Source organism: Chiloscyllium punctatum, chromosome 1 (assembly GCF_047496795.1).
Source record: "Chiloscyllium punctatum isolate Juve2018m chromosome 1, sChiPun1.3, whole genome shotgun sequence".
Classification (NCBI taxonomy): domain Eukaryota; kingdom Metazoa; phylum Chordata; class Chondrichthyes; order Orectolobiformes; family Hemiscylliidae; genus Chiloscyllium; species Chiloscyllium punctatum.
The window spans coordinates 125744174-125765804 of NC_092739.1; the positions used below are offsets into that span (position 1 = coordinate 125744174).

General features: G+C 42.5%; 1 protein-coding gene across 5 annotated transcripts in view; it reads right to left on the reverse strand.

Annotated features, from left to right (window-relative positions):
• Positions 1-21631, reverse strand: part of malt1 (MALT paracaspase 1) — a 145453-nt gene that overhangs the window by 74843 nt on the left and 48979 nt on the right. For 4 of the 5 annotated variants that reach the window (XM_072573657.1, XM_072573668.1, XM_072573647.1 and 1 more), the window contains 3 exons: positions 12839-13005; positions 7439-7563; positions 4983-5130 (listed from right to left, as the gene is read on the reverse strand). In XM_072573657.1, coding sequence (XP_072429758.1) covers positions 4983-5130; positions 7439-7563; positions 12839-13005 — 440 coding nt within the window. The remainder of the gene's footprint in view (positions 1-4982; positions 5131-7438; positions 7564-12838; positions 13006-21631) is intronic. The other variant, XM_072573678.1, reaches the window with a different exon arrangement.

Genomic DNA, 21631 nt, shown 5'->3' on the forward strand with positions numbered 1-21631 from the left:
CCTCCACCACCCTCCAATTTATCTCTCAGCTCCCTTCTCCACATCCACCTTCCTGATGAAGGGCTTATGCCCGAAATGTCGACTCTCCAATTCCTAGGATGCTGCCTGACCTGTTGCGCTTTTCCTGCACCACATTTTTTGACGATTGCTGTTATTGTGTCTTCCACCACCACCTCTAGCAGTGCATTCCAGGTACTCACCATCCTTTGCACATCTCTTTTAAACTTCCCCTCTCACACCTTGAACCTGTGTCCCCTAGTAACTGATCCCTCCACCCTGGAAAAAGTCACATACTTTCCAGCCTACCCATGCCATTCACAACCTTATAAACTTCTACCAGGTTGCCCCTCAACCTCCTGAATTCCAGCAAAAACAAACCCAGTCTGTCCAACCTTTCTTCATAGCTAAACACCCCCCACCCCCGACCCGCACACCCACAGCAGACAATATTCTGGAAAACATTTTCTGTACCATCTCCAAAGCATCCACCTCCTCCTGATAGTGTGGTTAACAGAACAGTTCACAATCCCAAGTGTGGCCAAGTTCTATAAAAGCTGCCGGTTGTGAAATCAGTGATGCAGCACAAACCATATTAGATAAGCCTCAGCATTGTGGTCATTCTGCATTTGTCATCATGGTACATCCAAGGCACAGCACAGCCAAATCTGGTCTGTTATTTATTCAATGGTCATGAACTTGCAGTTTTCAGCAAGGACATTAAAGCAAGAGAGAATTGGAATTGCAGTTACATCACTCAGCTAGTAATCCACAGTCCCAGCTTAATCTTCTGGGTTCAAATAATGAATTCATTAAAATCTGGAATATAAAGGAAGTCACAGTAATGGTGATCATTAAACAATCAAAGATTGGGGTAAAACATTCATTTGGTTCATGACTGTTCTTTAGGAAATGAAATTTACAAACTTTGTCTGGTGTGGCCTACATGTCCACAATAATCTATTTGACTCTTAACTGCTTTCAAATGTAATTAAGGACAGGCAACAAATACTGCATTTTCCAAATACACTCACATCCCATGTGTTGTGAAGTTGATTCTTTTTAATACCTTTTTGAGTTTGAAAGGATTATGGAAAATGAAATCTATTTCAAAATTCCATGCAGATCTGGATAGCTTCAAAATAAGTCGTTGATAAGCCTTCAGTCAGTAAAAACCTTCAATATAAGGAATAAAACAAGTCTTCTTGGATATCAAGCAACTTGTGCAGGAGAGTTTCCTGACACAATATGTAGATAAGCCAACAAGAGGTGAGGCCATACTGGATTTGGTTCTGGGTAACGAACCAGGCCAGGTATTAGAACTAGGGGTAGGTGAGCACTTTGGGGACAGTGACCACAATTCGGTGATTTTTACTCTAGTGATGGAGAGGGATAAGTGTGTACTACAGGGCAAGAGTTATAGCTGGGGGCAGGGAAATTATGATGCGTTGAGGCATGACTTAGGATGTGTGGATTGGAAAAGTAGATTCCAAGGCAAGAGCGTAATTGATATGTGGAACTTGTTCAAGGAGCAACTATTGAGTGTCGTTGATAAGTACGTACCTATCAGGCAGGGAGGAAAGGGTCGTGTGAGGGAGCCGTGGTTTAATAAGGAGTTGGAATCCCTTGTTAAATGGAAGAGGGCGGCCTTTGTAAAGATGAGGCGTGAAGGTTCAATAGGGGCAATTGAGAGTTATAAGGTAGCCCGGAAGGACCTGAAGAGAGAGCTAAGAGCAGCAAGGAGGGGACATGAAAGGTGCTTAGTTGGTAGGATTAGGGAAAACCCTAAGGCTTTCTATAGGTATGTTAGGAATAAAAGAATGACTAGGGAAGGAATAGGTCCAATCAAGGATAGTAATGGGAAGTTGCGTGTGGAGGCTGAAGAGATTGGGGAGGCGCTGAATGAATACTTTTCGTCAGTATTCACTCAGGAACAGGACATTGTTGTCGATATGAATACTGAGGCACGAATAAGTAGAATGGATGGCTTTGAGATATGTAGAGAAGAGGTGTTGGAAATTCTGGCAAGGGTGAAAATAGATAAGTCCCCTGGGCCTGATGGCATTTATCCCAGGATTCTCTGGGAAGCAAGGGAGGAGATTGCAGAGCCATTGGCCTTGATTTTTGTGTCCTCTTTGTTGACAGGAGTAGTGCCAGAGGACTGGAGGCTAGCAAACGTGGTTCCCTTGTTCAAGAAGGGGAGTAGGGATAATCCTAGTAACTATAGGCCAGTGAGTCTCACTTCTGTTGTGGGCAAAGTCTTAGAGAGAATTGTAAGGGATAGGATTTATGCACATCTGGATAAGAATGATGTGATCAAGGATAGTCAGCATGGTTTTGTGAAGGGCAGGTCGTGCCTCACAAACCTTATTGAATTCTTTGAGAAGGTGACTAAGGAGGTAGATGAGGGGAAAGCGGTAGATGTGGTATATATGGATTTTAGTAAGGCGTTTGATAAGGTCCCCCATGGTAGGCTACTGCAGAAAATACAGAGATATGGCATTGAGGGTGAGTTGGAGGTTTGGATTAGGAATTGGCTCTCTGGAAGAAGACAGAGGGTAGTAGTTGATGGCAAAGGTTCATCTTGGAGTGCAGTCACTAGCGGTGTTCCGCAAGGATCTGTTTTGGGACCATTGCTGTTTGTCATTTTTATAAATGACCTGGAGGAAGGGTTAGAAGGTTGGGTGAGCAAGTTTGCGGATGATACGAAAGTCGGAGGAGTTGTAGACAGTGAGGAAGGATATGGCAGGTTACAGCGGGATATAGAGAAGCTGCAGAGCTGGGCAGTAAGGTGGCAAATGGAGTTCAATGTAGCTAAGTGTGAAGTGATTCACTTTGGTAAGAGTAATAAAAAGATGGATTACTGTGCTAATGGTAGACTACTTGGTAGTGTGGAAGAGCAGAGGGATCTTGGTGTCCATGTACACAGATCTCTGAAAGTTGCCACCCAGGTAAATAGTGCAGTGAAGAAGGCATATGGCGTACTGGCTTTTATTGGTAGAGGAATTGAGTTCCGGAGTCCTGAGGTCATGCTGCAGTTGTATAAGACTCTGGTGCGGCCGCATCTGGAATATTGTGTGCAGTTTTGGTCGCCATACTATAGGAAGGATGTGGAGGCACTGGAACGGGTGCAGAGGAAGTTTACCAGGATGTTGCCTGGTATGGTAGGAAAATCCTATGAGGAAAGGCTGAGGCACTTGGGGTTGTTTTCATTGGAGAAAAGAAGGTTTAGGGGTGATTTGATAGAGGTGTACAAGATGATTAGGGGGTTAGATAGGGTTGACAGTGAGAACCTTTTTCCACGTATGGAGTCAGCTATTACAAGGGGGCATAGCTTTAAATTAAGGGGGGGTAGATATAGGACTGATGTTAGGGGTAGGTTCTTCACTCAGCGAGTCGTAAGTTCATGGAATGCCCTGCCAGTAGCAGTAGTGGACTCTCCCTCTTTATGGGTATTTAAGCGGGCATTGGATAGGTATATGGAGGATAGTGGGTTAGTGTAGGTTAGGTGGGCTTTGATCGGCGCAACATCGAGGGCTGAAGGGCCTGTACTGCGCTGTATTCTTCTATGTTCTATGTTCTAATTGATTATATTGCTGGTGATCCTTGCTAGGGGCATTTGAACAGTGCTTTGGGCTTGGAGAATATTTGGATTCAGAACTTTTTGGACAGAAGTCAACTAAAGAGTAAGCAACTTCCCAGATCAGCTCTCCTGTTTCTGAAATGCCTTTGGCTGTGAGATCAGGGTGAAACATGATCGTTCTTCTCTAAGAGTGATTGAAGGAACTTCTCATTATATGACTCTGTGCAAGCTGAGTTTGCCAAGATTCCACAGGCAACTGTGTGTGATTTGTGACTTGACCACGCAAGCAATATCATCAGATCAACAGAATTTGCAACCTTATCTTTATCTGTTCTATTCTTTTGGCCTTCAAAAGTAACCACGATTAGTTAGAATGTTTTGGAAGTGAATGTTTGGACAGAGAAATCTGTTTGACTTTCCTTTCAATTAAGGGTTGTTTGTGTATATATAGTTACATGTTTTGTATTATATAGAGGGGTAAACATTTATATATTCAGATGCAAGCTATGTGTTAACCAATTTTGCATCTTAATTGAATGAGGTTTGTTTTGTAATAAATCAATAATAATCCAGTGATGGATCTTTTCAACCTAAGTCTACTACAGAGCAAGTAGACAATGCTGGAATCTGTGCAAAAATATTTTTATTTTAATTCTGACCCTATGGAGTAATAATTGTTGAGAGTGTAGTGCTGGAAAAGCACAGCAGCCAGGCAGCATCTGAGGAGCAGGAGCATCAATGTTTCGGGCATGAGCCCTTCATCAGGAATCATGCTGAGCTGCTGTGCCTTCTCAGCACCACACTCTCGACTCTGATCTCTAGAAATTGTAGACCTCACTTTTCTCTGAAATGACAGACTTCTTCCATCTCTGTCATAATATATGAACAAATGTATGGGTTCCCTCCGGGTGCTCTGGTTTCTTCCCACAGTCCAAAAACGTTTAGGTTAGGTGAATTGGCCATGCTAAAAAAATTGCCCATAGTATTCAGGGATGTGTAGGTTAAGTGCATTAGCCGGAGGAATATAAAGTAATGGGGTAGGGGAATGGGTCTGGGTGGGGTACTCTTTGGAGAGTTGGTGTGGACTTGTTGGGCCAAATGGCCTGGTTCCACTCTGTAGGCATTCTGTGATTCTGAAATATGAAAGGAAGAGATCACAATGAAGACAGAAAACCTGTTTTGATTGTTTTTCCCCCATCTCACAGCAAGTTGTTCCACTAGCTTAGGTAATCTTACAAAGCTGAGACTTTCCTGTCCAGTATGTCTTGTTTCTACACTGCCACTGCACTTTAAAATGGGTCAGCAGGGAAACTTTCAATCCTGTCCATTATCAATATGCAGCATAGAACAAAGACTGATGATCATGTTACAGAGTATATTTACAACAGACATTATAACTTACCACAGACAGCACTGAAATTATAAACTTCAAGTTGCACCCAGAGACTAAATTCAAAAAAGCAGCCACTGTTCACTCTGCAGATGTACCACCCGGTATCATTTACAGAAACTGGATTAATCACAAGCTCTGGGGTATTGCCATTTGGAATCTGTGTCAAAGAACAGAAAAAAATTCATCTAATTCCAAAAATATCTATCAACTTTTATAGATATTCAATTGATTGCATCACGTCCATCACCATCCATTCACTCACTTCTCATTATATGATAGTTAAGATGTTTGCATGTTTTGGATTTTATTTAGTGTTACATATTCTTCTTGCTAAACAGTGGGATAGATGAGGATATAGCATGTCATGTGTGTATTGAGGTTTCTTTACATTGCAATGAGTCATGGAGGCAGTGCAAAGAAGGGTCTGAAGACCATAAAACCATAGACAGTGGAGCAGAAGTGGCCGATTGTGTCCAGTCAATGAAATCATGGCTGATCTAAGAAATAAAAAATCCACTTTCGGGCCATTTTCCCATAACACTCAACTCCTTTAGAATTAGAAATCTGTCTATCTCAGACATGAATATACTTAATGACCCAGCCTCTACACATCTCTGTGGTAAAGTATTCCAGATTCACAACACTCATGAGAAATTCCAACTTATCTCTGTCTTAAATGGGCGACTCCTTTCTCTGAGATTACTCCTTCTTGTCCTAGATTCTCCCACAAGGGGAAACAAACTGTCCACATTAATGCTATTGTGTCCCTTAAGAATCTAACATATTTAAGTTAGATCACCTCCCATTCTCCCAGAACCCAGTGAGTACAGACTTAACCCACTCAATCTTTTCTCAAAGGAAAATGCCTTCAAAGCTGGGATAAACCTCGTCAACTTTCTCTGGATTGCCACCAATGCCAGTATTTTATTTCCCTTAGATAAAAGGACCAAAACTCTTCACAGTTGTCCAGCTGTGTTCTGACCAGGCCTTGTACAATTTTAGCAAGTTCTCCTGATTTTTATTTTCCATTCCCTTTGAACTAAAGGCCATTTGCTTTCCCCATTAGCCCTTGAACTTGGATACTAGCTTTTAATGATTCAAACAAGAGGCCTCCAAAGTTCCTCTGTACAGCAGCTTTCTACATTTATTCACCAGTTAAATAATATTCAGTTCTTCAATTCTTCCTAGCAAAGTGCATGACCTCCCATTTTCCCACATTAAATTCCACCTACACAGTTAACTGGTCTTTATCCCTCAGTATACTCTTTGTATCATCCTTACCACTTGTCTTCCCATCTCTATTTCCTGTCACCTGCAAACTCAGTGATACTTCTGCCATCCAAGTTATGAATATATATTGTAAATAATTGAGTACTGATTCCTGTGGCACACCACTAGTTGCTGTTTGCCACCCTGAAAATACTTCCTATCTCTGATTGCCCATGAGAAGGTGGTGCAAGCTGCCATCATAAACCATTGCAATTCATCCAGTGCAGACTGTTAGACAGTGCGAATAGGAAGGTAATTCCAAGATTTGGATGCAGCAACAGTAAAAGAACAGCAATATAGTTTCAAGGCAGGCTGGTGTAGGTGGCTTGGCCACTGTACCTTGGTGAAGTAGAGAATGAATGTTTACAATTTGACGGATGGCATGACAGTCAAGTAAAAACTTTGAAATGGATGGTGTCAAGCTTAGAGTTTTGTGGTAGCTGCCGTTATCCAGGCAAGTGCAGAAGGTCCTATTACACTTTGACTTGTGCCTAGTAGATGATGGAGGACAGACTTTGGGACTCAGGCTTACTTGCCTCGGAATTCTCAACCTCTGACTTGTGTTGTAACCATCAATTTATACGGCTAGTCCACTTCAATTCCTGATCAATGGTAACTTCCAGGATATTGGTTGTGGGGGCATTCAGTGATGGTAAAGCTATTAGATGTTAAGGGAAGATGGTTAGATTCCCTCAAGTTACAGATATTGTTACCTGGCACTTGTTTAGCACCATTGTTATTTACCACTTATCAATCCAAGCCTGAATGTTGTCCAGGTCTTGCTGCGTATGGACAGGGACCTCATCAATATCTGAAAAGTTGCAAATGGTATTCAATCTTCAGCAAACATCATCCCCTACTTCTGACCTTTTGATGGAGCGAGGATCATTGATGAAAGGACTGAAGATGGTTGAGCTATGACTAATATCCTGGGGAACTCCTACATAGATGGCCAAGGACTGAGATGATTTGCAACTAACAACCAGGTATGCTACGGATGATTCGAACCAGTTCTCCTCTAATTCCCATTGACTACAATTTCACCACAGCTATACCAATGCAACACTTGGTTAAATGTCATGATGTCACTTTTAGTCATTGTTATATCCTCCTCTTGCATTCAGCTGTTTTGAAAAAATATGAAGTTGAATTAAATTGAATGATGCAACTACTGGGAAGACTCTTCTATCCATTACCTCTACATCCTTTCGAAACCACTGATATTCAACATTCGGATGCCCTGCAGCTTGGCAAAAGAGTCTCACTGCCTGACCAGCCAGTACAGCCTGGGAAACAGGCTGGATGAGTATCTTCAATGAAGCTGAAATAAAAAGACAGCATAAATGAAAGAAAACTATCATTAAAAATGTATTAGGACACTAATTAGACAAAGTAACCTGTTTCCTAAATTAAGATTTTTGCAATACTGAGAGACTTACCCATGCTCACACCAAAAGATTTGAAGTTACTTCTGAAGCAGCATTAATGGGCTTTCATTCTTGTAATCATTCCTGACAGTTTACTTCTATTAATTGAATTTTTTTCTGCGCCTTTACTTTCTTATACTATTGATGTAAATCATAGACTCTGAAGTAATAAATACACAGAACAGATGTATAATTGCTAAATGAATGGCAATAGCGAAAACGTAATAAGGAGACCACATATTCTCTGGAAATTAATTGCATAACTGGGATGTTGGAACAGAGAGATCTGGAATACATTTACAGTGATCAAAAGAAGTAGCTGTGCAGGTTAATAATTATATGCAATAAGCTTGAACATCCATTGGGGTTCATTTACATAAGGATAAATTGAAAAGTAATAAAGGTTACATTAGAACTGTACAGAACTTTGGTTGGTACATTCTGGGAAGCATTCTGATCTCTATATTATATAAATGGATCTAAAAGTACCTAAGAATTATGAGAATTATATCAGAATTGAGACGCTATACCTATTAACAAAGAGTGAACGGACTGGGGCTCTTTTCTCTAGATACAGAAGACTGAAGGGTGACTGATTATAAAAAAAAATTGGTAAGGTAGTCAGAGAAAAGATACTTCCACCCACGTGTATAACATCAGAGCCAGGGGCCTCAAATGTAAGGTAATCAGTGGAAAAATGCCTAAACTCTGCAACACTTAGAATGTGAAACTCACGATGACAGGAAGTGGTTAAGGTGAACAGCAGAGGAAGGAAAAACATGACAGTGAAATGAAAAGAAGGATGCGGTTAGATCAAAAAAATGGGGCTAAATGAAAAAGAACTAAGAAGTCTCATGTGAAGCATAAACACCAGCATGAATTTATGGACCAAATGGCCTGATTCAGTGCTGTAAACACTTTGCAATAGGTGACCCAGCAGACCAATCTTCAATAGGTGCAACAGTGAAAGGAAGCCCTGAAGCTGTTACAGTAAACAGCTAATAGCTATTTTCTACTTTAGGCTCCCACCATTCACCAGAATGCCAGTTGTTGTGATAGATCCCCCAATCATAAGATCTAAATCTGAAACTACATAGGCATGGCCAGACGTCATCGTGTCATAGAGATGTACTGCACAGAAAAAGACCCTTCAGTCCAACTCGTCCATGTCGACCAGATATCCAACCCAATCAGTCCCATTTGCCAGCACCTGGCCCATATCCCTCCAAACCATTCCTATTCATATACGCATCCAGATGCAATTGTACCAATGCCCACCACGTCCTCTGGCAGCTCATTCCATACACATACCACCCCGCATGAAAAAGTTGCTGGTTAGATCCCTTTTATATCTTTCCCCTCTCACCATAAACCTACGCCATCTAGTTCTGGACTTCTCCACTCCAGGACATTACTTTGTTTATTTATCCTATCCATGCCCCCATGATTTTATAAACCTCTATAAGGTCACCCTCAGCCTCTGATGCTCCAGTCAAGTGGAGAACAGAAATGTGGAAGTGTGAAGATTTTTCCACTCTGGATGGACTTTGCAATGGTGAATTCCACAAGCACCTTCGGGATGAATCTCAACGTCCAAAACAGGTACACAGTTCAGATCAGTCAAATACTTTAAATATTGAAACAAAAAGCTAAAACAAACACCCTCCCCATCGTCAAAACTTCCATTTTAAACAAAGGCACAATGAGAGGCAAGTAACCAACCCCTCACATAAGGTGAGTCGCCCATTTACATATTTTAATAACGCTGCATGTCTTTTTGTTTAACCGTGATATTAATTTTTACCTCAAGCTACTTCAGGAAATCTGGCGAGTTAACAGTGTTGTGGTCGGGTTGAATAAGGGCAGGGCCTTTACAGCACAGCTTGTGGTCCAAGAGGAGTGGGCGTACTTTCTACAAGCCCAATCTATTACTCAGTATCCACAATCCAGTTGCTCCCAGGAGCCCTTTATGCTTCCCCAGACAAAGAACCATTTCTTCACATCCCCCCAATAATATCTGCCCCCTTACCCTCCCCCATCAACTCCTCCAAGCCGTGGCCACAACTTGACCTTCCACAAGAAGCACTGGCATACAGTAATAGAGATGTACAACTTGGAAACAGACCCTTCGGTCCAACACGTCCATGCCGACCAGATATCCCAACACAATCTAGTCCCACCTGCCAGCACCCGGTCCATATCCCTCCAAACCCTTCCTATTCATATACCCATCCAGATGCCTCTTAAATATTGCAATAGTACCAGCCTCCACCACTTCCTCTGGCAGCTCATTCCATACCCGTACCACCCTCTGTGTGAAATAGTTGCCCCTTAGGTCTCTTTTATATCTTTCCCCTCTCACCCTAAACCTATGCCCTCTAGTTCTGGACTCCCCCATCTCAGGGAAAATACTTTGCCTATTTACCCTATCCATGCCCCTCATGATTTTATAAACCTCTAGAAGGTCATCCCTCAGCCTCCAGGGAAAACAGCTCCAGCCTGTTCAGCCTCTCCCTGTAGCTCAAGTCCTCCAACCCTGGCAACATCCTTGTAAATCTTTTTTGAACCCTTTCAAGTTTCACAACATCTTTCCGATTGGAAGGAGACCAGAATTGCACTTAATATTCCAACAGTCGCCTAACCAATGTCCTGTACAGCCGCAACATTACCTCCCAATTCCTGTACTCAATACTCTGACCAATAAAGGAAAGCATACGAAAAACCTTCTTCACTATTCTATCTACCTGTGACTTCACTTTCAAGGAGCTATTAACCTGCACTCCAATGTCTGTTTGTTCAGCAACACTCCCTAGGACTTTATAATATATAAGCGTTTAAGTCCTGCTAAGATTTGCTTTCCCAAAATGCAGCACCTCACATTTATCTGAATTAAACTCCATCTGCCATTCTCAGCCCATTGGCCCATCTGGTCAAGATCCTGTTGTAATCTGTGGTAACCCTCTTCGCTGTCCACTACACCTCCAATTTTGGTGTCATCTGCAAACTTACTAACTGTACTTCTTATGCTCGCATCCAAATCATTTATGTAAATGACCAATTTTTCCTCCCAACCCCAGTTATGGCCAACAATTGTTCTCCACCTCAGCATCGACATTCTCCATGACCATCGTGACCCTTACCGTTGACTCCAATCACATCAGCCTCGCATTAATCAAATCTCTTCCAAATACCACCCACAACCACAATAATGCACTCCAACCATCATCTACATGACTACATCCACCCTCCCCCGATCACTGTCCTGCTCTGATCTCCCTTAATCCGCCCAGCTGCTTCCCTGCCAACCTGGCTGGTGACGTTCTGCTGCAGTGTTCCTAAGCTGACATGACACCTCCTATTAATAAGGTAAAAACAATGATTGCAGATGCTGAAAATCAAATACTGGATTAGTGGTGCTGGAAGAGCACAGCAGTTCAGGCAGCATCCAACGAGCAGCGAAATCAACGTTTCGGGCAAAAGCCCTTCATCAGGAATAAAGGCAGTGAGCCTGAAGCATGGAGAGATAAGATAGAGGAGGGTGGGGGTGGGGAGAGAGTAGCATAGAGTACAATGGGTGAGTGGGGGAGGAGATGAAGGTGATAGGTCAAGGAGGAGAGGGTGGAGTGGATAGGTGGAAAAGAAGATAGGCAGGTCGGACAAGTCAAGGAGACAGTAACTGAGCTGGAAGTTTGAAACTAGGATGAGGTGGGGGAAGGGGAAATGAGGAAGCTGTTGAAGTCCACATTGATGCCCTGGGGTTGAAGTGTTCCGAGGCGGAAGATGAGGCGTTCTTCCTCCAGGCGTCTGGTGGTGAGGGAGCGGCGGTGAAGGAGGCCCAGGACCTCCATGTCCTCGGCAGAGTGGGAGGGGGAGTTGAAATGTTGGGCCACGGGGCGGTTTGGTTGATTGGTGCGGGTGTCTCGGAGATGTTCCCTAAAGCACTCTGCTAGGAGGCGCCCAGTCTCCCCAATGTAGAGAAGACCACATCGGGAGCAACGGATACAATAAATGATATTGGTGGATGTGCAGGTGAAACTTTGATGGATGTGGAAGGCTCCTTTAGGGCCTTGGATAGAGGTGAGGGAGGAGGTGTGGGCACAGGTTTTACAGTTCCTGCGGTGGCAAGGGAAAGTGCCAGAATGGGAGGGTGGGTCGTAGGGGGTGTGGACCTGACCAGGTAGTCACGGAGGGAACGGTCTTTGCGGAAGGCGGAAAGGGGTGGGGAGGGAAATATATCCCTGGTGGTGGGGTCTTTTTGGAGGTGGCGGAAATGTCGGTGGATGATTTGGTTGATGCGAAGGTTTGTAGGGTGGAAGGTGAGCACCAGGGGCGTTCTGTCCTTGTTACGGTTGGAGGGGTGGGGTCTGAGGGCGGACGTGCGGGATATGGACGAGATGCGTTGGAGGGCATCTTTAACCACGTGGGAAGGGAAATTCCGGTCTCTAAAGAAGGAGGCCATCTGGTGTGTCCTATGGTGGAACTGGTCCTCCTGGGAGCAGATACGGCGGAGGCGGAGGAATTGGGAATACGGGATGGCATTTTTGCAAGAGATAGGGTGGGAAGAGGTGTAATCCAGGTAACTATGGGAGTCTGACTGTGACTAGGAAAACTACAGCAAAATAGTTCAAGATATTCACCAGTTAAATACTGCTGGACATTCAGGAAACTCATACTTCTGCATTTCCCAAACTTAAAATAATGTCCCCGCATGGACCATTCCCCATGCAAAAATCCAGTCTTGCCTGTTAAATGCCCAGCAGCAAAGTAGAATACATTCCATTTGAAAGTAAATGACCTGATTAAATTTTATATGCAAAATCTGCAGCTCTCCCTTTAAGAATGTCTGGTTAAGCCAGTCAGTGCTTAGTAGCAATGAGCTGAGCCTATGTGGCACACAATACTTTGAAATAACCCTGGGACTTTTAATGTACAAATCTAGATTTGACACAAGTTGAAAGTGCCCTCCCGCCCAAACAGATGAATGGTCCAGTCACCCATTGAGATCAAGGATCAGAAGTCCCAGTTTCTATATCATGTATGGGAACGAGCAACTGGTGCCTGTTATCCTCTTCCTATCAGTCAGTCTTGAAAATGGGAATGAGTTTATTATTATGTTAAAAAAAGAACTGGTTCACAAATGTCCATAAACAAAAGGTCATTTAACCTAACCTGAGGATCTCAGCAGCTGAAAGGCCTCAGTCTGTCCCATAACTTGAAGGAACTCCAACAGGTCTTTCACAGTCACACCCCGGTTGCCCATCACATGGAGCAAACTCCGGCTGGGACTTCCTTCTGGATCCAGGACCTTCAATGAGCATTTATCTAGGTCCTCTGAACTGTTTAAAAACAAAAGAAAATGCATCTTTCAGATCACTGGATCACCAAGAAATTAGCTCTTAATCATTACAAAGCAATTAAATAAGAAAAAAATACGAATTTGGAAATGAACTGGGAAGCTTAGCAAAACTTTTTAAACCAAAAAAACCAAGTCAAGTAAAGCAATGATACCTCGGTTGCTTCTTGAATACATTTAGATTTAATTGATTCAAAGTAATTCATCAGAATTTCCATTGAATCAATTAACTCTAAATGTATTCAAGAAGCAACGAACATATTTCTACAAAAGAGTAGGGTAATTATGGTTCAAATCAATCCACCATTTGCTGAATTGTTGGGTCAAGTAACCTCTTTTTTTCTCAGTTTAGGATCAAATGTTTGTTGCATAAGCACTGTGTCAGAGAATGCACTTACAATCCAGGTTTCTCGATCAACACTTGCACCTCTGCCTGAAAGACAGTTTCGCCTAAATAGACAAAGGCCTATCTGAAACAAAATCTACCCACAGAATTTTCCCAGCCCCTGAATGACACAGACAATGATGAGACAGTTGGGAAAATATGATAAGAATTGATAAATGAAATTTCCAGAGTTGAGTAAAATAAGTCAAATTTTCTGCATAACGTTTCAACAGTTTGGTGAGATTCTCGCTGGTGAGTGGTGTGCAGCCCCTTTACATATATTAACATTTCATTATTTCCTAACCTCACCTCATTTACAGGTAGGTTGCTGGTCTCCCAGGCAATGGAGAGAGACTAGAGAGTGCCAATTCCTGACACGAAATTCATAGCAGTTACCAAGCAGCTGCAGCTCATTGGCACCTTTTCTGGGCATCTACCTTTGCCTGCATTCCTCAGTATCTCAAACTACGCTGCATGGGTAGCAAACACCTGTACCCTCCATCGACTGACATTGGTAGCAGCCTCGCTACATCATCATGGTACTTTGGGGGCTCACTTATAATAGTTTACCGAAGTTCACATTAAGTGAGGCCATATAGCTGCTTCAAGGTTCACTGTAAGACTGTACTGATGTTTTGGAAGTCATTTGGAAGTGATGGATCTTGGAGCATCTATACCAATAAAGAAAATTACAGGCAAAGTTGTAGTTCAGTACTTCAATACCACACTTTACAATTCACCGACACCTTGTGATCGCAAGATATCATCATCCAGGGAAAGCCTGACAGTCTTAAAGATATTGCTAAGAAGAATTAATTGATTTTTATTCTTGCAGAGACGAACCTGATGTATTACAGATGTTTTCAATTGTAAAGAAGTTCTAATACTGAAAGAATAATGCCAAGATAGCATGTCCATGTTATACTGGGTACACATGGTTACTGGTTGCACAACACAATTAGCAAGTTAACCTCTGCACTGGCCAGTAAGGAGGAAGCAGAATATTCAACAACTCATGAATGCATGTGAGAGATTCAAATGTATCAATCCCAGTAGTGGAGACAGCCTTCACATCCACACAATGTTTCAAAATTATAAACAGACCTATTCACAGTGCAATGAGAAGATTGTATCCCTGTGACATATTATTTCTCTAAAAATTTCCCATTGTCCAGTGACTCTGCAACTTAACAAGCATGATCATTGTTGATACGATGAGCATTCTTTTCAATCCATCTGTTTCAACATTTGTGCACTGGATGGGAGTGACCCATATCACATCATTGCCCCATTAAATTGTAGCAAAGCATATGGTACATACCATTGAATGAATTATCAGTACTTGGGGTTCAGGTTGAAGTTCCACCTGCTCCAGAGGTATATAATAACACCTCTAAACAGCTTGGTTAGAAAAATAGATTAATAAAAAATATAAAGGTTTAAGTCCCAACTGCTTCAGAAGTGTCATAACACATCAGTTGACTAAAACGACACAGGCTCCTACAGTGCAGTACAGTAGTCCTACCTCTAAACCTGAAGGTAGATTTAAGGTCCATCTGCTCTGGAGGCATGTCATAACATGTCCATACACCAAAAACAAGAGATTTACAACAAATGATTAGTAAGGGAATAATTGCGATGGACCATTGGTCTGAGACAGAAAAACAAAACAAAATTCCTAGCTCTTCAAACCTGTGGACAATTACTAGATGAGGACCAGCTGTTAAAACATCCAAAATGTTCAATAAAATTTGAAATGTTTTTCTTGTAAACACTTTTCTAACCTGCCTATGTTACTTGAATTGCATACCTGAGCCTACGTACAACCACTGGGATAACCTTTGTCTTTGGAAGAAGAGGAATGTGTTTACTTCATCATTTGCATTTTGTTTTATTCACTCACGGGATGAGGGCACCATTAGCTCTAATTTCAACAGTTTGGTGAGATTCTCGCTGGTGAGTGGTGTGCAGCCCTTTACATATATTAACATCTCATTATTTCCTAACCTCACCTCATTTACAGGTAGGTTGCTGGTCTCCCAGGCAATGGAGAGAGACTAGACAGTGCCAATTCCTGACACGAAATTCATAGCAGAATTGCCCAGAGGGCAGTTAAGAGCCAACCACACTGCTGTGAGGCTGGAGTCCATGTAGTCCAGAACAGGTAAGGATGGCAGATTTCCTTCCCTAAAGGATATTAGTGAATCAGATGGGCTCTGATCCTTACTGAGTCCTACATCATGTATTCTCTTGCCTTGTTTGTCCTGCCCAAGTGCATTCCCTCATATTTACCCAGATTGATTTCCACTTTCGAGGGATAAGACCATCTGACTATTTTATCCATAGCCTGCCAGACTACTCAGAACCTCCTCTCTGACTATAGTAGTTTTTTAAAGTATATTACAGTCCTTTACCCTAAATTCTCTACCCAAATCATCTCTGTCTCTAGCAAACACCAAAGTATTCATTTAGAATCTTTCCTACGTCCTCTGGCACAAATTACTGCTAAGATCCTTCATGAGCCCTACTCTTTCCCTTGTTTTTCTTTACCTGTAATGTACTTGTAAAACAACCTACGTAAAATAAAGGAAAATTCTGACATTATCTTATCATGCCCCACTTTTTTCTCCTAATTTCTATTTTAAGTTTTCCTTTGCACATGTTGTACTCCTTTAGGGCTAATGCTATTTTGTATATTTAGTGTCTGCCAAAACCCTTCCTTTTTCTCTTTATCCAATCCTTAATATCCAGGGTTCACAGAATTTGTTGGTCTCACCCTTTGCCATGATTGGAACATGTTGGGCCTGTATTCTCTCTATTTCCTTTTTCTTTGTGTCCCACTGCTTTGACACAAATTTATGTAACAGTACCTGCTCCCAGTTGACTCTAGCTAACTTATGCCTGTTCTTATTAGAAATGGCCTTCCCCAGTTTAGAGCTTCAAATTGTCCTTTTCTGTAACAATCTTGAATATGACGGAGTTATGATTGCTGTCTGCAAAATGCTTCCTCGCTGATACTTCAATTACTTGCCTGGCTTCGTTACCTAAGATTAAGTCCAGTACTGCCCCTCTCTGTTATGGCCTTCTATATATTGGTTTAAAAGGAATATATTGAAAGAATTCTGATCTCTGTAAACCTTTCACACTATGACTACTGTATCCAATTTGGGGATGTTAAAACCACTGCATAATCACGATCCTACTATGTTTACACTTCTCTGAAATTTACCTACATATCTGGTCTTCAATTTTTCTCAGATGGTTAGGGGGCCTAGAGTACACTTCTGCAACGTAATTGCTGCTTTTTGCTTTCTACGTTCTACCCACGTGGCTTCATTTGAGGTGCTTTCTAAAGTGTCATCCTTCCTTAGTGCTGTAATTGATTCCCTTATCAAAACTGCAATATCCTCTCCTCCTTTATCTCCATCCCTCTCTCGCCTGACGTTCCCATATCCTGGAATTTGGAACTGCCAATCCTGCCCTCTTCAAAGCATATCTCAGTGATAACAATGAGCTCGTACCACCAAGTTTTAACTTGTGCCCTCAACTCATCTATCTTGTTCATCAGACTCCTTGTACTAAAAGAAATACCATCCAAAATTGCCAAACTCTGTGTAATTTGGAGTCAGTGGTGCAGTGATAATGTCATTGCACTCATAATCCAGAACCCCGGGTTAATATTCTAATGTTCTGGTTTGAATCCCACTGTGGCAGATGGTGAAGTCTGAATTTAATTTGAAAAACCTGGAATAAAGAGCTTGCCTAATGGCAATCTGCTGACTGTCATAAAAACACATTTGGTTCACTAAATTTCCTTTCGGGAAAGAAAATGTGCCAACTTTACGTAGTCTAGTCTATATGCGATTCTAGATCCATTGCAATGCGGTTGCCTCTCAAAAAATGAAGGCAATTAGGGTTGGGCAGTAAATACTGGCCTCGCCAGTGACACCCATATTGGCATGAACTAAAACAGAAAGCATATTCTGTGAACAAACAGGTTGTAAGTTTGCTTGTTGAGCTGGTAGGTTTGTCCTCAGACACGTTGTCACCCTGCTAGGTAACATCAGAGAGCCTGAAGCACTGGTGTTCTGTCCAGCTTTGTGTTTATGTGTCTTGGTCTCTCATAGTAGGTGATATCATTTCCGGTTCTTTTTCTCAGAGGTTGGTAAATGGGCTCCAAATTGATGTGTTTATTGATGGAGTTCCAGTTTGAATGGCAGGCTTCTAGGAATTCTTGTTTGTATCTTTGTTTAGCCTGTCCCAGGATGGATGTGTTGTCCCAGTCAAAGTAGTGTTCTTCATTCATATGTAAGGATACTAGTGATAGTTGGTCATGTCTTTTGCCACCAAAAGATATGACCAACTATCACTAGTATCCTTACATATGGATGAAGGAGGAGAAAGTGAGGACTGCAGATGCTGGAGATCAGAGCTGAAAATGTGTTGCTGGAAAAGCACAGCAGGTCAGGCAACATCCAAGGAACAGGAGAATCGACGTTTCGGGCATCAGCCCTTCTTCAGGGACTGAAGGGCTGATGCCCGAAATGTCGATTCTCCTGTTCCTTGGATGCTGCCTGACCTGCTGCGCTTTTCCAGCAACACATTTTCAGCATATGGATGAAGGACACTACTTTGACTGGGACAACACATCCATCCTGGGACAGGCTCAACAAAGACACAAACAAGAATTCCTAGAGGCCTGGCATTCAAACCGGAACTCCATCAATAAACACATCAATTTGGACCCCATTTACCAACCTCTGAGAAAAAGAACCGGAAATGATATCACCCAGCACAACAGAGCAAGACTCATAAACAGAAAGTGGGACAGAACACCAGCGCTTCAACAGAGGCTCACTGATGATGTTACCCAACATGGTGACGGAACACCTGAGAACACACCTACCATCTCAGCGAGCAAACTTAGAACCTGAACCTCAACCTGAGCTACAAATCTTCTCAAATATTTGTGAATGAGTAATTTAAAAAAAGGAGTACTGAATGAATAATTTTAAAAAGAGAGGTAAAATACTCCATTTGGAGACAAAACACATGAAAATCTACCTCTCTGCTGCATTCACTTCTTCACTGTTCTCAGGTTTTCCTTTCTTTCTAAGTCAGAATTTTCATCCAGGTGCAAAAGATTCCTGGTTTACTTGTACAAATTAAACATCTACAGGGTTCCTGAGAACAGTAAACTTAACACAAAGGCAGATGTGAAGGTTCAGACATCACTTTCTAGTATTTAATCCTTTAAATCTTTTAAGTCAGTTTAATTGTACCCAACAGTAATTATTCTCATATAATTTCAGTGCTCATGGCATTAAAGTTAAGTGAGTGTGGATTAGGGAACTAGAACTATGATGCCACAGCCCAAAGCTCTGACTTACACTTTCGTCAAGAAAGGTTTCATGTTGCACATCCCGAATTTACATTTGAAATTAAAATAAAAATTCTTAACTTGCAGAGCTTCACACTAATGACGTTTTATTAGGAGATTTGCTCCAAGTGAGGAGAGAAAAAAAACTATCAGAGCAAGTTCCAGTTTTTCTAATTCTTTCACAAGATTTGGGCAGGATCAGCATTTATTGCCAATCCATACTGACCTTAAGCATGTGATACTGAGCCACCCTTTGAACAGTCCTTCTGACATAGATAACTCCGTGCTTTTAAGGACAGAAGCTTTTGGCCAAGTGACAGTGAAGAAATGACCATATAGTCTAAGTCAGGATGTTATAAAACTTTGAAGTGGGGGGTGTGTGGGGGTGTGCGGTTTGTAGGTGCTGGTGCTATCCCATGCCTGCTGCCCATGATCTTCCTACTGGTACACTTGAAGAACTTAGGATCATTCAGGAGGCAGAGTCTGTGATAGATAAGAGTTACAGGGAAGTAGTAACTCCTAGGCACGATGAAAGCTGGGTAACTGTTAGAAGGGGGAAAAAAACAATCAATGCAGGGATGCCTTGTGGTCGTTCACCTGAAAAATAAGTATATTGTTTTAGACACTGTTGGAGGGGGACAACTTACCAGGGCATTCACTGGGGTCAGGTTTCTAGCACAGAGTCTGCCCTTGTTGCAAAGAAGGGAAAGGGGGAAAGGAGGAGACTGTTAGTCATTGGGGACTCAATAGTTAGAGGGTCAGATAGAAGGTTTGCTGGGAACGAAAGAGACTCACTAACTGTGAGTCTCTTTCAGGTGCCTCCCAGGTGCCAGGGTTCGTGATGTCTCCGATCGTGTCTTTGGGGTCCTGAAGGGAGAGGGTGACCAGCCTCAAGTCATGGTCCACATAGGTACCAACAACACAGGTATAAAGAGGGATAGGGATGTAAGGCAAGATTTAAGGGAGCTAGGGTGGAAGCTGAGAGTCAGAACAAACAATGTTGTTATCTCTGAATTGTTACCCGTGCTACATGATAGCGAAGCAAGGAACAGGGAGAGACAGCAGCTAAACATGTGGCTGCAGGGATGGTGCAGGAGGGAGGGTTTCAGGTTCTTGGATAATTGGGGCTCATTCTGGGGAAGGCGCGACCTCTACAAACAGGACAGTCTTCACTTGAACCACAGGGGTACTAATATCCTGTGTGAGAAATTTGCTAATGCTATTCGGGTGCATTTAAACTAGCTCAGCAGGGGGATGGGAACTTGTGGTGTAGTCCCAGAGCACAGGAGGATGAGAGCAGGGAGGACATGGGCAGGCTTTCATGGTCACAAGAGTGTTCTGGCAGACAGCAAGTTAGTTTGAAGTGTGTCTACATCAACGCCAGGAATATCTGGAATAAGGTTGGGGAGCTTGCAGCATGGATAGGTACCTGGAACTTTGACATTGTGGCCATTTCTGAGTGATGGATAGAGCAAGGTCAGGAATTGATGTTGCAGGTTCCAGAGTTTTAGACCTTTCATTAAGATGAGAGAAGGTAGTAAAAAGGGGGAGGTGTGGCTTTGTTAGTCAAGGACAGTATAACTGTGGCTGAAAGAACTTTTGATGAGGACTTGTCTACTGAGGTGGTATGGGCTGAGGTTAGAAACAGTAGAGGAGAGGTCACACTGCTTGGAGATTTTTTCAGCCTCCGCAATGTTCCAGGGATGTGGAGGAGAGGATTGGCAAATTGATTCTGGGCAGGAGTGAAAGGAACAGGGTGATCATTATGGGGGACTTTAACTTACCCAACATTGACTGGAAATGCTATAATTCTAATATGCTGTGTAGGTCAACTTTTGTCCAATGTGTGCTGGAGGGTTTCCTGACACAGTATGTCAAAGGGCCGACAAGAGGGGAGGCCATACTGGATCTGGTGCTTGGTAATGAATCAGGCCAGGTGTTCGATTCAGTGATAGGTGAGCACTTTGGAGACAGTGACCATAATTCAGTTACATTTAGTTTAGCGATGGAAGGTGTTAGGTACATGCCACAGGGTAAGAGTTATAGATGGGGGAAGGGCAATTATAATGCAATTAGGCAAGACGTAGGAGGCATAGAATGGGGCAGAAAAATGCAGGGATGGGGGAAATCAAAATGTGGAGCTGGTTTAAGGAACAGATATTGCGTGTCTTTGATAGGTATGTCCCTGTCAGGCAGGGAGAAAGTGATAAGGTAAGGGAACCATGGATTACTAAAGAAATTGCATCTCTTGTTAAGTGGAAAAGGGAGGCTTATTGACGTTGAGGTGAGATGGTTCAGATGAGGCAATGGAGAGTTACAAATCAGCTAGGAAGGATTTAAAGAGAGAGTTAAGAAGAGCAAGCAGGGGACACGAGCAGTCTTTAGCAAATAGAATAAAAGGAGAACCCTAAAGCTTTCTATAGATATATGAGGAATAAAAGGACGACTAGGGTAGAAATAGGGCCTGTCAACGACAAAGTAGGAAGTTGTGTGTGTAACCTGTGAAGATCGGAGAGGTGCTAAATGAACACTCCTGATCTTTTTTCACTCAGGAAAAGGAGAATATTGTAGAGGATAAGACAGAGTTACGGCTTATTAGACTTGACAAGATTGAGGTGGGTAAGGAGATGGTGTTATCATTTCTAGAAGGTGTGAAAGTAGATACATTCCCTGGGAAGCTAGGGGTGGAGATGGCCGAGCCTTTGGCCTTGATCTTTGAGTCGTCATTGGCTACAGGTTTAGTACCTGAGGACTGGAGGATTGCAAATGCTGTGCCCTTGTTCAAGAAGGGAGGCAGAGATGACCTAGGTAGTTATAGACCAGTGAACCTTACACCTGTTGTCG